This window comes from Epinephelus lanceolatus, chromosome 22 (genome assembly GCF_041903045.1).
Source record: "Epinephelus lanceolatus isolate andai-2023 chromosome 22, ASM4190304v1, whole genome shotgun sequence".
Lineage (NCBI taxonomy): Eukaryota > Metazoa > Chordata > Actinopteri > Perciformes > Serranidae > Epinephelus > Epinephelus lanceolatus.
Window position 1 is genome coordinate 6,402,941 of NC_135755.1, and position 15,296 is coordinate 6,418,236.

General features: G+C 41.7%; 2 protein-coding genes across 23 annotated transcripts in view; both read right to left on the minus strand.

The window, feature by feature from the left end:
- Positions 1-1,679: 1,679 nt before the first annotated feature.
- Positions 1,680-11,808, minus strand: LOC144459634 (sialoadhesin-like). Of its 4 annotated transcripts, none has more exons than XM_078163953.1 (7): positions 10,996-11,808; positions 10,252-10,284; positions 10,010-10,143; positions 9,794-9,914; positions 7,568-7,714; positions 7,286-7,417; positions 1,680-4,560 (listed from the first exon to the last, which is right to left on the minus strand). In XM_078163953.1, exons 1-7 carry the CDS (start codon positions 11,255-11,257, stop codon positions 4,499-4,501), a joined length of 891 nt encoding a protein of 296 aa, XP_078020079.1. In that variant the 5' UTR covers positions 11,258-11,808; the 3' UTR covers positions 1,680-4,498. The 4 variants fall into 4 exon arrangements, with proteins under 4 accessions (XP_078020079.1, XP_078020078.1, XP_078020081.1 ...); XM_078163952.1 differs by having other exon boundaries at positions 7,568-7,819; XM_078163955.1 differs by lacking the exon at positions 10,252-10,284 and having other exon boundaries at positions 7,568-7,819; positions 10,340-11,808.
- A 155-nt stretch (positions 11,809-11,963) lies between these two features.
- LOC144459616 (protein NLRC3-like) overlaps positions 11,964-15,296 on the minus strand; it is an 87,629-nt gene continuing 84,296 nt past the window's right edge. For 18 of the 19 annotated variants that reach the window (XM_078163797.1, XM_078163800.1, XM_078163796.1 and 15 more), the window contains 2 exons: positions 13,408-13,581; positions 11,964-12,149 (listed from right to left, as the gene is read on the minus strand). In XM_078163797.1, coding sequence (XP_078019923.1) covers positions 12,143-12,149; positions 13,408-13,581 — 181 coding nt within the window. In that variant the 3' untranslated portion in view covers positions 11,964-12,142. The remainder of the gene's footprint in view (positions 12,150-13,407; positions 13,582-15,296) is intronic. The other variant, XM_078163791.1, reaches the window with a different exon arrangement.

Genomic DNA, 15,296 nt, shown 5'->3' on the forward strand with positions numbered 1-15,296 from the left:
ATTAGTCGACGACTAAAATAGTCACCGATTATTTTAATAGTCGATTAGTCATCTATTAGTCGACTAATCATTGCAGCACTCTGGTGCCAGACACCACAGGACACCTTCCAGAGGTCATGTGTCCATTCCTTGACAAGTCCGATCCAGGGAGGCCCCACCGTGGATTAGGAGTACCTCTGAGGTACCAGCACGTCCCATGGATGCTGGATCAGATTTGGATCTTGTGAATCTGCCTTGAGCTTTAGTCTAGTCTGAGGACCCCAGGTGCAGGCTGTGCAAAGCTCCTGAGACAGTTTGGCACAAGATGCAAGCTGCAAGCAGGAAGAGCGTACATGGAACACTGTAACCAAGTGTCTGGCATAGCGTACAGGAACATGTGCACTGAGTATGGCCTGGAAGTCCCAAGGTCACGATGGAAAACACCTTCTAAGGTGGTTAGAATGACTGAGCTAAGATCCTGTGGGGCTTCCAGATCCAGACTGACAAACTGGTGAAGGCTGACCAAACGGACATCTATCCATCTATCTGTTCTGTGTATCTGTTACGTGGGGCAGGCACAGCTGCTAAAAGTCTTAAAGTAGAATAAAACTATTTAAGAGAACACAACATTTTGGGACTACAAAATGAAATTCAAAGCACACAAAGTAAAATGTCCAATTAATTAACACTTAGACTTTGCTGTTTATTTCTTTACCCTGTGAGAAAACAGTCATTTGAGCAGTATTTAGAAATAAAGATAAGTGTACTACACATTAAATCCTCCAGAGGGCACCAGGACGTCAGACTTTGTTCTTGTTTGTTCACTAAAATAAATAACACTCACATACATTTCTTGCATGTGAGGCTCTGTTGAAAGGAATTTTATAAATACTTAAGAACTATTGAATCTTTTATTTACATTTTTAGAAAATGTTTTCCTGAATCTCATCGTGCTGTGACCTTTGACCTCTTTACTACTGCTGCTGCTGCTGCTGCTGCTGCTTGAAATGATGCTGGTGTTGTCTTTGATGGGAGCCAAATGTTCAAAGCACAATAGATTTGCAATAGTTTAAGTTAATATCACAGCTGGATAGTACGCAGCAGAGACTCACACCTTTTAGACCACCAGACAGGGACGGTCACATGAAGCCTCATCAACCTTCACTCATTCATTAACCATCTGTAACCGCTCATCCTGGAGCAGGGTTGTGGGAGGCTGGGGCCCATGACCACCCTCACCCTGGACAGGTCACCAGACTATCACAGGGCTGACACATAGACACAGACAACCATTCACACTCACATCCACACCTACGGACAATTTAGAGTCACCAGTTAACCTGCATGTCTTTGGACTGTGGGAGGAAGCTGGAGCACCTGGAGGAAACACAGGAAGATGCAAGCTTGGTACAAAAGGCCTCCAGACAGCTCTAAAGCCCTCTCACTGTGACCCTTTTTTAAAAAAAATTATTTCTTTTTATTTTCTGAGCACATTAGATGGCGCTCCTGGTTTAAAGAAAAAAGCTCAAGGACTGGATATTCAGTGTGCTTTCAGCCCTTTGTTGAACAGAGGGCGCCATCTAGTGGGCTCAGAAAATAAAAGAAAATGGAGCTTCATTTTGCAACCACTACCTTTTAGACCACCAGGACAAACTATAATACAATTGAATAATTTCCACTCATTTGACTTTTTTGTTTTTTTATTTATTTATACAAGTGAGGCTGACTTGTATTTTCAAGTTAAACCAACTTGAAATGTCTTCAGCCCGGTTTTCACCAAGCAGAACAGTTCGGTTCAGTTCGGTCACAAAGTTGTGGATGGTACCAGTGGAACCGCCCCCCCTCTGTTGGGGTACCTAGCACAGTAGTCTGATTGGTCAGTAGAGGACGGTCACTCTGGCACACGACGTGATTTTGCCAAGTAGGAAATGCCCCTGGATCAACATCTCACACTGCGTTCCTGGACCAACACTGCAATCAACCAATCATAGCCCTCTGACATCATCAGTATGATTCTTCTGAAATCCCTTTGTGCTTCTTCAGAGCTGAGCTAGTTTTCTAAATTGAAGTTCGTGCAATTAACCAAAATCCTCCTAAGCTACTGCAGGGTTAGTGAGCTAGTTTGCTAACTAGCTGGGCTATGCTAACAGGTAAGCTCGCCACTAGGCTAGAATATTGTTCAGTAACAAAGACTAAGGATAATATCATTTTCAGTTGCAAATTCCTACACACTTTCCCTCCTTTCTAAATGTTGATCCTGGATATAGTTTTGGTTAGGTTTATGCAGGACCACCATCGTCATCATCACACTGATTCTGGATTATTTGTTTATGTCAGGGATTCTGTTCAGGATCAATGTGGCAATGGTGCCCTGGATCAAACAAATTATGCAGGATAGAGATGATGATCAAAAAACAAATTATCCAGGGTCAACGTGACGAATAGTTGTGACTAGGCTATTGAAAAATGTGTCCTTCGCAGGTCTTTGCAACTGCAAAATGACATCATCCTTACTCTTAACTCTCGTTAAGAGTAAAGGTTACGGAAACAGCTAGCTTACTCTTGTTAATGAACAACATTTTAGCCTATTGCTGAGCTTACCTGTTAGCAAGCCAACTTGCGAACCCTGCAGTAGCTGACATGGTTTTTGATCAATATTACTTGTTTTTACATTGTGCTAACTTCAATTTGTAAAACTAGCTTAGCTCTCAAGAAGCACAGGACCAGGACATCTGATGATGTCAGAGGGCTGTGATTGGTTGATTGCAATGTTGGTCCTGGAACAGAATATGGGATGTTGATCCAGGAGCATGTCCTATTTTGCAAAGTCACATTGTGTGTTGTGGCTGGTTCTGAAGGTTACGTAACCACTGTTCACACCGTGCAGAGTTTTACATATATTAGTGAACTGTAACTATAAAATGAAAGGATGTTTTGCTGCCTCTCACAGCAGCTGGAGACTGAGAAAAAATAACTCACTGGGCCGAATGCCGGTGACTTTTGAGTTGGAACGTTAACTTGTAATGTTACTCAATGCATGAGTTGATGACGTGAATCCATCAGCACACCTTAAATTTCACTGTGACAACTTTGACCATCACTTTAGTTTTTATATGACACACACTTTTAGTCATGAGTGGATCTTCAAGTGTTTATATAAATTAATTTTGGCCCGGTTATATGAACTGCATATATTCTAATCCTCACTCAGAGAAAAAAAAGCATCGTGGAGTGTTGTTCCTGTGGGCTACAGCAACACTAAACCCCTGAGCTTGCCTGAGAAGGACGAAATGCACAAAGCTGCTATTTTTAAATATCCCATGGAGAGAGACTCTCACTGCAGCCTGTTCTATTTTGTTCTGAAACATTTAAGAGTACGGTTTGTGGTGTGGTGACGATGCCTGAAGGTCACTTTTGGTTCCAAAGGCACCATACCGAAGGTGTTTGGTGGCAACGCGGTTTTACAGAGTGCTTTCATGTTTTCTGGCTCTTTGGTTTCTGTTTTGCATTATTATCATTTAGCAGTTTGTGCATATTATTGTCACTTTTTCCTTGTAAACTGGCCCCAAACCTTGTTAGAATTAGGATGCTGAATACATCATGTGTCAACAGTTTACAAACTCTGTCACCAGCAAGCACATAAATGCGATGAATCAATACAGATTATCAACAAAGTCTGCCCAGCTGAAGCTCTGGTTTCACAGGTGTGTTTGTTACAGCGCATAAACAGGGCAGCAGGAACAAAGCAACACCTCACTGACATTGTTTCCTGTCGTTCAGCAGATCAACGTTTCACTGCCGAATGTCTGTTTGACAGGAAACTACATGGCGTTTAGCAGAAAACCTGCTGTTGTTCTTTGACCCCACCATGATCCTACCTCTCTGCTCTCTGAGTGGGTGTTTTCATTTTCGCCTCTACGACGTCTCAAAGGAGTTAAAATGAACACAGTCCAAACATCTACAGCGGTATAATTTCACTTGTAGTGGAGTATTTTCACAATGTGGTGTTAGTACTTTATTTAAGTAATGCTTTTTCTACCACTACATTTCATAATAATGTGTAACTAAAAGGCTTATATTCAATGTAAATGATTACATGTTAACAGCAATAGTAAGTGACAGCTTGATAACCACAAACACGTCCACTGCACCCACCCTCTGAAACTCACACCACAAACACCTCCGCTTCTGTCAAACCAGCTGCCATGGCAACAGTGAGCGCTTCACGTCGGACAGCTACCAGCCGCCTAAAAAGCCACAAGGAGGTTTCGGCCTCGATTCAAAAACAGGTGTGAAAAAAAAACAAAGAAATGTTTATGTTCTTTTTGCACAGCACAAACTCACACACATGAAACCCAAAATGTTGAAACTGAATAGACGGAATGATGAAAGATAAATATAATGTGAAAAAGATGAAGAAAAGGATCAGACTTATTTAAAGTAAACACGGGATGCAACAGGAAAATTGATGTTTTCCTCTCTCTCATCTTTCACTGTTGATGTGTGATGTCAGCGGTTGTCATGCAGCCATTTCCATTATAACATCATTGGATGTTTGCCTTGATTTCCTGGCACGCTGCACTGTAACAAAAAAATAAAATAAATAAAGATGCATATTCATGATAAAAAAGCTTAGCTTAGCATACAGACTGGAAACAGCAAGCCTGGCTCTGTCTGAAGCTAACAAACTCCACCTACCAGCTCCTAGAAAGCTAACTGATTAACTGCTTATATCTAGTTTGTTTAATCCATGCAAAAAACAAAACAAAAAAAAAACAGTACAAGAGGAAGTCATTCAGAGAGCTGTGGTGGCCGAATGGCTCCAGTGCATACCACCTAATCACAATGTCACCTGTTTGATTCTGACCCGGGACCTTTGTTGCATGTCATACCCCCTGCCCCTCCCCTTGTTTCCTGTCTGTCCTATCACTGTCCAATAACAGAAAATACTCCCACAAATCAGGGCCACCGTAGGTAGAATATGATTAAGATGTTGAAAGAATAAAAACTGGATTTTTAGTTGTTGGGTTTGTTTGTTTTTGTCAAGACACGACATCGCAACTTAATCACACCACTGTTTTCTTTTTCTGTAGATCTGCAACTTTAACCTTCTTTTTCTAGCAAATTTCTGACTTGATACTCTCAGATTATATTCAAGATTTTTTTCTTGTAAATTTTTGATTTTTTTGTTCCTCATAAATGTACCACTCAGAGAATATCAGAATTGGTTCCCTGTAAATTTGCTATTTTAAAGGGAAATTTCGGTTTATTTCAACCTGTCTCCTATCGTCCTAAATTTGTTTCAAGTGACTAGTGACATAAAAATAATAGTTAGCATGTTAGCCGTTAGCCTAGATACAGCTGGGGTGCATAGTAGCGTCAGACCTGTTAAAACGTAAGTGAATGGGCAACCTTCAAGTGCAAAGTTAGTCCACTAAACAAGCTTTTTTTCCACAAAGACCGCCTCATATCGTTAGGATAAATGTCAGAGAACATATAGAAAATGACATGTAAACGTGTTGTCTTACCTTACTGGTGTGCTGCCATGTTTGTTTACCATTTAGCTCTGCTTTCCAAAGCACTGCCGAAATATATCTCGCGAGCTCTAGATAAAGCCCAGCTGGATACTACTCCAGGTGGAGGTGTTTCGTCCTCGGTCACATCCAGACCTTGAAAATAAGGCTGCAACCGGTCCCATTCCTTGCAACAGAGGCATTCCTCTTCTGTGGGCACTGGGGCACAGCATTCACAGGTACACCACCAATCTCCAGAGCTACACAGCCTTGCAGCAGCCATTCCTCCTCTCTCGTCCTCTACCTGTTGCGCCTCTCTCTCTCTCCTCCTCCGTTCTTCACTTTCACGAAGCTCTTCGTCAGTGTATTCTGGCTCAAGTAAATAAGGGCAGCCATCAAGCTCTGCAAAATCAAATTCCTCCTCAACAAAGTCGAAGTCTGGCAAAAAGTCAGCCATTATTCTATAAATCTTTCATAAAATAAATGAATGAACTTTTCAGGCTACTGTCCGGTTCTGCCTTCCAGCTGTTGCTGCTTGTTCTCGCGATATTTCGGCAGTGCTTTGGAAAGCAGAGCTAAATGGTAAACAAACATGGCAGCACACCAGTAAGGTAAGACAACACGTTTACATGTCGTTTTCTATATGTTCTCTGACATTTATCCTAACGATATGAGGCGGTCTTTGTGGAAAAAAAGCTTGTTTAGTGGACTAACTTTGCACTTGAAGGTTGCCCGTTCACTTACGTTTTAACAGGTCTGACGCTACTATGCGCCCCGGCTGTATCAAGGCTAACGGCTAACATGCTAACTATTATTTTTATGTCACTAGTCACCCCCGGATCTGTATTTTATCTATTTTTTTCAATCTACAATGACCCTTAAATGCCATTGTAGGCAAAAATGCCCCCCAAAAACTCTTTAAAAACAACATGTTATGATTTCCTGGGACTATTTCTTGGTCTGGAGCAGTATTGTAACTGGAGTGTTGTCGTGACAATGAATGTGGAAATATTCCTCCACTGCCGGGTTCAGACTTCATGATATCAGCTTGACTTGGCGAACGTAAAGCAGCAGGTCTGCAAAATGCTGCATCTTTGACGCCTCACGATGTTCGGCCAAAGCATTTTTGATTTTTTTTTTCCTTCGATAACATGTTATCTCACAAGTGTAACTTCAAACTATAGGAGCACAGACTCTTCTTTAACTGTAACTGTGAGGCAAAAGAGGAATAATGCAAAAGACAAAGATAGCACATACAATAAAGATGGTGCTGCGACGGTAAAAAAAGGAACAAGGACAGAGTCCCTGACTGTGTTTACAAACACAAGACAGCCAGCATCAAACACACACCGCCTGTGGTGGCTATCAAATACCAAAGAATTACCGCCTTGTGGTTGTACGCCTATGCACACCAATCAGATTTCTCTTACAGTTTACATTCGTGTCTGTGAAAACATGGATGCTTCACACAAATCTGTACAGTCACCACAGTTTCAAAATGGACACCCAAGATCAGTGTCTCCCCTTCTGTTCCTGAGATATGAAGTTGAGTAATGGCCAGAAGAGTGTTTCATGCAGAACATAATGATGTCACAGTGAAGTTGACCTTTGACTTTTTGGATATAAAATGTCATCATTCATTATTTTCTCCTGTTAGACATTAGTGTGAAGTTTTGTCACAGTTAGTGGTCTAGTGGTCGTACGGACACTGCAGTTCAGCTGTGTTTTTTAATCTCGCGGGACAGAAATTCAACAATCTGAGTTTGAGCTTTAGTTAGTGCAGCTGTTCTCACCTCTTGCTCTGTCTCTGTAAATGAGTCCCAGTAAGATGGTGGACACCAGGTAAGGAGCTCCAACCACCAGGTGGCGCAACAGAGCGGAGACAGACAGCAGAGGAGGTGGAGGATCACGGCCTGCAGGAGGCGCTGCAGAGAGAAACTGAATCTGAGAGACTTCCTGGTGCTCGTCAGCAGTCGGAGCTTTTTGGACTCGACTTTAAATCCCATCACATTGCACTGCTGGTTTTATGTATGAAGAGTTGAAGACAAATGTAACTTGAGTGAAACCCCCCTCACCTCTGACAGTCAGCCAGCTGTCTGCTGATCCTCCAGCTCCAGAGACGTTACATCTGTAGAGTCCTTCATCAGATGGAGAAACACTGTGGATGGTCATGTTTCCTGTGGAGCTGCTCCTGATGAAGACGCCATCTTTATAGAAATCAGCTGTGAGGTGGAAGGAAGACATTGTGACTCTTGGTCTGCAGCTCAGAGTCACATCGTGTCCCTCCATCACAGGGAGGACTGGACTGTCCAGGATCACTGAACCAGCTGACGGACATGAAGAGGAAACACATCATCTATGAGGAGCTGATACTGGTCACCTCTGATATGATCTGTATCATGTACGGCAGTGGTTACCTCCGCTGTTGGCGTGTGCTGCTGTTGTGTGACTATTAGTATGAGTCTAGCGTCAAAGGCTGCCCAGAGTATTGGGTCCCTTTAGTCAGCTATACGGTCAAGTTTTAGGAATCTTGGTGTCATTTTTGATCATCATGTTACATCACTGACCCGAACTTGTTTTGTATAACTAAGAAATATTGGTCTCGGCCTGAGCTGGAGATGATTATCCATATATATAAAGATATATTCTATCCCAAACCTGATGGGGAGCCAGGGTAAGGAAACTAAAATGGGTGTGATGTCGGTTGACCTGCTGGACCTGGTTAACGGCCGAGCAGCAGCCTTCTGGATTATCTGAAGACAGCTCACAGATGAGTTACAAAACACTTCAACACATTAAATCAGCTCATTGTCTCTCTGTGGTTTAAAACTCATCAGTCACTTTGCTGAGTTCAGGACACTGATGGCACTTGGGATGAAGGACTTCTTAAATACATTTTTGGTTGCCAGAGGGACTCTATACCTATTGATTCATTTCAAGATACTTGTTTTCACGTGTAAGCCCTTCATGGTCAGGCACCTGAATACATCAGTGATCTCCTCCATCCCTATATCGTCAGTAGGTCTCTTTGGTCTTCAGAACAGGACCTACTGACTGTCTCCTGCTCCAGACTCAAAACAAAAGGGGACCGTCATGGTTCCAACAGTATGGAGTTCTCTTCTTTTAGGTTTACGGCCTGAAGTCTTCTTGGAGACCTTTCAAAAAACAGCTAAGACCCATCTTTTTAAAATGGCCTTCGTCCCACCCTAAATTGTCCAGTGCTTGTTCCCTGGTGTGTTTTTCTTTTTGGGTCCTCAGTAGTCTGTATTTGCTCTATGATTTGTTTACTGTTATATTGCCTCCGGTTTTATTTTTGTTTTATTGTGTATACATATACACCGATCAGCCAGAACATTAAAACCACTGACAGGTGAAGTGAATAACATTGATCATCTTGTTACAGTGCAGTGTTCTGCTGGGAAACCTTTGGTTCTGACATTCATGTTGATGCTACTTGACGTGCTCCACCCACCCGAACACCATTGCAGACCAAGTAAACCCCCTGCCAGCAACAACCCTTGTCAGTGACAGTGGCCCCCCAGCAGGACAATGCACCATGCCACAGCACAAAAACTGCTCAGGAATGACCCGAGGAACGGGACAAAGAGCTCAAGGCATTAACTTGGCCTTCAAATACCCCAGATCCCAACCTGATCAAACCTTTGAGGGACGTGCTGTTACCCCAGAGGTACCCCTGAACCATGGTGGGTCCTCCTTGGACCGGACTTGGCTCTGACCTGTCAAGGCATGGATACATGACCTCTGGAGGGTGTCCTTTGGTGTCTGGCACCAGGGCGTTACCTTTAGATCTTGTGAGTCCTGTGGGTTGTGAGGTGGGGCACCAACACATCTTACAGATGTTTGATCAGATCAGGATCCAAGGAATTTGGAGGCCAGGTCGATGCCTTGAGCTCTTTGTCTCATTCCTGAGCAGTGTTTGTGGAGTGGCATGGTGTATTGTAGCAGAACACTGCACTGTAACAAGATGATCAATGTTATTCACTTCACCTGTCAGTGGTTTTAATGTTCTGGCTGATCGGTGTATATACTCACATGTATCTATTATGTTCTCTATTTCTGTCCTTATCTTGCTGCCACAACTACATTTCTTCTTTGGGATCAGTTAAGGTTTGTCTCGTCTCGTCTCGTCTCGTCTCGTCTCGTCTCGTCTCAACGAAACCCTGAAACTAAACCCCCTCTGTGCTGTCTGAGGTAAATTCCTTTCTAACGTCACCTCTAAATGAAATCCAACACAAGTCCCTGCAGCACCAATATTCACTATATTCATCTCTCTGGCCTACCAGTGACGCTGATGTTGACACTGTCACTGGTTTCTCCCCGTCCAGTTTCACACCAGTACACTCCGCTGTCTGTGGCAGGGAAGGCAGCAGTGATGGAGCAGGAGGACGGACATGGACGCACCTGAAGGGGGACGGAGCAGAGGAATTGTGGGTAACAAAACCGCAACAGTTGGGGTCCAGGGTCATAACCATGTCTGAGATGATGCAAGGACAAACCTCTTCATCCTCCGTCCTCTTCATCACTCTCCATCCAGCCACCTCTTCCTCGCTCTGCTCCTCTCCCTCACAGCTCACAGAGAAACTGTCATATTTAAAGAACTGGGATCTTTTGGGGGAAACGCTCAGAGAGACTACAGGAGGGACGGAGACAGGAGGACAGTCTTTAAAGTCACATCACCACTACCTACAGTACATGTACTGTGTTGTTTCATATATTACATCATAAGTTCTGATCTCACCTGGAGCAGAACCAGAGTCCAGAGAATTCAGCACTAAATCACACAGAGGGAAATACATGACTTTATGAACACACTTTATGTTTCTCACCTCTGTTCTCATCTGAAATACGAATATGATAATCCAGCTGAATGGTGGACACGCAGAGTCCAGAGTGCTGCTCAGAAAAGTCTCAGAAACGTACACAGAACACAACAAGACAACAAGGATCTGACATGAACTTATTAAACTCACTGAGTGCTCATGGAAATATCTGCTTTATTAAATATTGATCAACTCCATGCAAACATTCAAAATCAGACTCAAATGATCAGATGACTCAAGATGAGGGAACAAAGCACTGTTAGATTTAAATATTAAAGTAAAGCTCATCAAAAACCTGAGAAGATGTACAGATGGTGAAAGGTACGTGGAATAAAAGTATAAAGTCAATGGAAAGTACAAGGAGCTCAAAATGTAGCTCAAGTACAGTACTTAGTTACATGCCACCACTGCTGTGTGAGGATGTCCACATACTTTTGTCCACATAGAGAAGTTAGGAGTTTTTGAAATGTGTGGTTTTGGTGCATCGCCATGTAGTTTATAGGAAAATTAAAGTTTGCATTCAGTCTTAAACAAGAACAAAGAGACAGAATGTGAAATAAGAAGAGACACAAATCACTCCTGCAATTAATAAAATGTGGAAACAGAATCTAAAAAGTCACAACAGTAAAAAAAATACCTTGTTGAAAAAACACGTTACTCACAGAGAAGAAGAGAGAGAGCTGCCACCTTCATCCTGACCTGCTGCAGACAGACAGACAGACAGACAGACAGACAGACAGGCCCACTTGAAGCGAGTGATCGCCAAATAAAGCTCCATGAACAATTTTTATTTTCTGAGCCCACTAGATGGTGCTCTTGGTTTAAAGAAAACAGCTCAAGGACAGACAGTCCAGTGTGCCTGTAACCCTTTGTTGAACAGAGAGCACCATCTAGTGGGCTCAGAAGATAAAGACAAAGCTTCATGAGACTTCATTTGCTCATCACTACTTGTCGCCTACTTTACTTGAGTATTTCCATTTTCTGATACTTTATGGGCCACTTTTTACTCCACTACATCTCAGAGGGAAATATTGGACTTTTTACTCCACTATATTTATTTGATAACTTCACTTACTTTGTAGATTATTAATACAAAATACCATCAACTAATAAATGATATTATTATAGATTAAACTACGCAGCAGTTTATAAAGTCATTAAAATGAGCTCCATCTTTACCAGCTGCAACATTAAAGTGATGAACACATGAATGCATCAATAATTATAATCCATAATATAAATGGACCATTCTGCATAATGAGCACTTTAACTTTTGCTACTTTAAGTGTATTTTGATGCTGATACTTTTGTACTTTTACTCTAGTAACATTTTGAATAAAGAACCAGTAATGGAGTATTTTTATAGTGTGGATATACTATTTTCACTTACAGTAAAAGATGTGAATACTGTGACCACTGGAAATATGGAACAGTATTCTGATGATTTAATGCTAAAATGTGGGTGCACCGTCATGAAACCAAAAAATATAAAGTTCTTCCTTTTGGATTGGAACGTCAATTAATGTTTAAGGAGCATCAAATTATCTCCATCTACTGGTGACTAAAAGTAACTACAACAACACTGTGTTTAAAACACACAATAACAACAAAGTACAACAGTTGACAAAAGTCCTTTTGTAGCATTTATTTGAATCACCTCACTATTATACAGTATATATATACACACACACACACACACTCACACAGACACACAGAGACACACAAACTGATGCTGCTGCTTCAACGTCTCTGGATCATCAGCTGATCCTCTCAACACGTCCACCGTCCTGTTTACCACTTTAGAGTTGGTCACCATCTGATGAGAGAAGAAGACAAGAGAAGTTATAAACCAGCTGTCAGTCAGTGATGTAGCACATCCAGTATAAAGACCAGTAGGGACTTCCTGTTCAGAGCAGAGTGGAGCGGCTGTGTAGCGTAGTCGGCTTCCTTCCAGCTCTCATGTTAACGTGTTGGAGTGAACACACTGAGCTGGAAGCTCACAGACCTGCAGAGACTTTGGGCATCAAGTCTCTTTACTCTGCAGATTTCACTCAAGTACACAGTGGAAATAAACTGCTGAGAGTCCTGAACGCATCATGGCTGCACAAACAGAGGGATTCACTTTAATGATGGATTTACTGAGTCTGTTAGAACAAATGACTGATGGACAGATGTATCATGTTAAATGTTCTACATGTTCATCCAAAGACTGAACAGCAACACATCAGCTGTGATTACTGGACTTCAGCAGAGCTTCTGCTCTGTATAAAGAACACATGGTTACTAAATGTAATGATGGTTCTATAAAATAAGAGCCAGTGATTTGTAGGCTTCAGTCAGACTGATCTCAGAGCTGTGACAAAGATGAAGACAACAAACACTTTAAAGAGGACATATTATGCTCATTAACAGCTTTATATTTGGATTCTGGGTTTCTACTAGAACCTGTTTACATGCTTTAATGTTCAAACTAGAATTACCGCCTCATAGTTGTTTGCCTTATAAAGAAATCTTAGCTTCAGTAGAAAAAGCCGTTGAACACAGGGTATTCACAACAGTCTGAAGTCTGAGGTTTTTGTTCACAGGGATTACTTTTACATACATTTACCTCATTATCTGAAACTTTGGCCACATTTAATACCAACATCCTTCATTGTAACACTATAGGCTATATAAAACACACACACAGAAACAGGAAAGCATAACAGGTCCCCTGTTATCAAGGTCAGATTTGATGGTGTGACAGTTTGATGAAGGAGGACAGCTGTCTCTATACATGTTGTGATGCTGTCAGCTGTAATCCAGCTTCACTTCCTGTAGACATGAACACAACAACAGTCGTCTTCACATCAACTTAAACACATGATCTCAACAAGCTTCTCTCTGATCTGATTGGCTGACTGTTCTCTCTGTCTGTCTCTCTGTCCTCTCCTGAAGACTGTCACCATTCCCCTCTTTGAGCCACTGAGAAGGTCTGAGGTTTACAGGAAGTACTGGATCTTTGCTCTGATACTAACTGTGTTTAATATAATACTGCAGAAACCAGCATGGACCCACTCCAACCCTCTACTGACCTCAGAGTCTCCAGTTTACAGTGTGGACTCTCCTTCAGATCACACAGCTGCTTCACATCTGAATCCTGCAGCTTGTTGTAGCTCAGGTCCAGCTCTCTCAGATGGGAGGGGTTGGACTTCAGGGCTGAGGCCAATGAAACACAGCTGATCTTTGACAAACTGCAGTCCCTCAGTCTGAATAAAGAATAAATGATGTAGATAGAAATCATTAATAAAACAATCAGATGTGTTCAGGTGTTAAATGTGTAGCTCAACATTACTATGTCCTGATCAATGAGCTTTGCTCTAAACTGAGTAGAGTGACTTTGTCATTGTGTTATTGTGCTGATCCCAACAGGATGCAGGTTAAAGACTGGAAAATACAAAAAGTGAAAAACAGCTCTCATAAATATCATTGACAACGTGCTGCTACTTCAATAAAGATGTAGTGACTTCACCTCTTAAACTCTGCCAGCTCCACCAGTGGCTCCATCATCACTAACTCATGTTGTGCAGCCAAACACAAATCACTTATTTAAAGAATCATGAGGGTAAATTTAAGTTGAAATCAAGTGTTTAAAGCAGGGCTGTTCAATTACAAATTCAACTGGGCCGGATTTTAAACCAGAAAATGTTGATGGGCCAGACATTTTCAGCAGCAGGCAACCTATTGGAAACTTTTTTGTTTTAGCTATTGGTGATGACACATTTCTAAACAGGTGCAAATTACTGTAGTAAAAGTAGCAATGTTTTTAGTGTCACATTTGAAATAATAAAAAACTAGTCACATATCTGACAGAGGAACATCACATAATGCAGAAACAGAATAAAGAAGAGCTGTCAATGCACAGAAGCATAACAAGTGACATTCACAGTAACTAATAACACACTCTATCTCTCTAACACACACACACACACACATACACACACACTTCCTGACGTTTACCTTTAAGGTCAAGTGTTTATGAAAATACACAGGATATAGTTTTATACAGTCTATGGCAGCAACAGTCATGTTAACAACAACAAAGTCACTATATAAACTCAATAATATCTCACTGGAAACAAACCTAACATGTCAATAAAATAAATATTACTCCTGACATCACAACACTGAGTTATGTTATATAAGCATGAAGAACAGACATCAGTATCAGTCATTCATCCTGCTCTCTGTCCCACCTCTACTGAGGACACTCACTGTCCACAGGTAGGCTGTCTCAGCTACATTTTAAGATAAGTGACAAACTAAGTTAAACAGACTACATACAGACAGCTTTCATTTTAGTTTGCTTTATCTATTTGCTATTGGTCCCACTAGTGTGATGTGCTTGTGTAAAATGTGATTGTAAACCATAACGGCGGTGAATGAGGGACAGAGCAGATTGAAATATGTCTTTCTACATGCTGAACACGTGTATTGATAAAGCACTGGCTTTTTACTGCTCAAGGTTTTATTGAGTCTGCAGCATGATGATACATGAAACCAAAACTTTACAAAGTAACAATGAAAGAGACGATAACAGCGGAGCTTATTAGTACTACAGTCTTGATTCATTTTGCCCCGGGCTGTTTAATACAGAGTCTCCACACCAATCCCTACCCAGCCACTCTGAGGTTGCTTCTGGTCCTGATATAGCCTGCAGGCCGCCAACTGAATAGGCCTGCTTTAAAGGTTAGGAGTGAATTTTCAACTCGGTTTTTCTGCTTAAATTAAAGTTATACTATGCAGGATTGTTGCTTACAGTTTGTAAACACACTTGCCAGTGAAAGTGAAAGTAAAAGCCAACCCCAGATTCATTCTTGTTTGGCATTTCTTCTCACTATATTTGTGTTTTCAGGTGTTGTATCTCTTTGATTCCTGCTGCTTACAGTCTGGCATCTGGTCCCCACCTTTTTATAAAGCCCTG

Bases quoted from the DNA above. Each gene is read 5' to 3' on its own strand.
- LOC144459634 (XM_078163952.1), bottom strand. From the start codon at position 11,257: ATGAAGCTTTGTCTTTATCTTCTGAGCCCACTAGATGGTGCTCTCTGT. The intron at 10,285-10,995 runs GTGAGTAACGTG...TGTGTGATTTAG, and splicing joins AGCTCTCTCTCTTCTTCTCT to TGCTGAATTCTCTGGACTCT. The intron at 9,915-10,009 runs GTTTGTCCTTGC...GTCCCCCTTCAG, and splicing joins AGAGGACGGAGGATGAAGAG to GTGCGTCCATGTCCGTCCTC.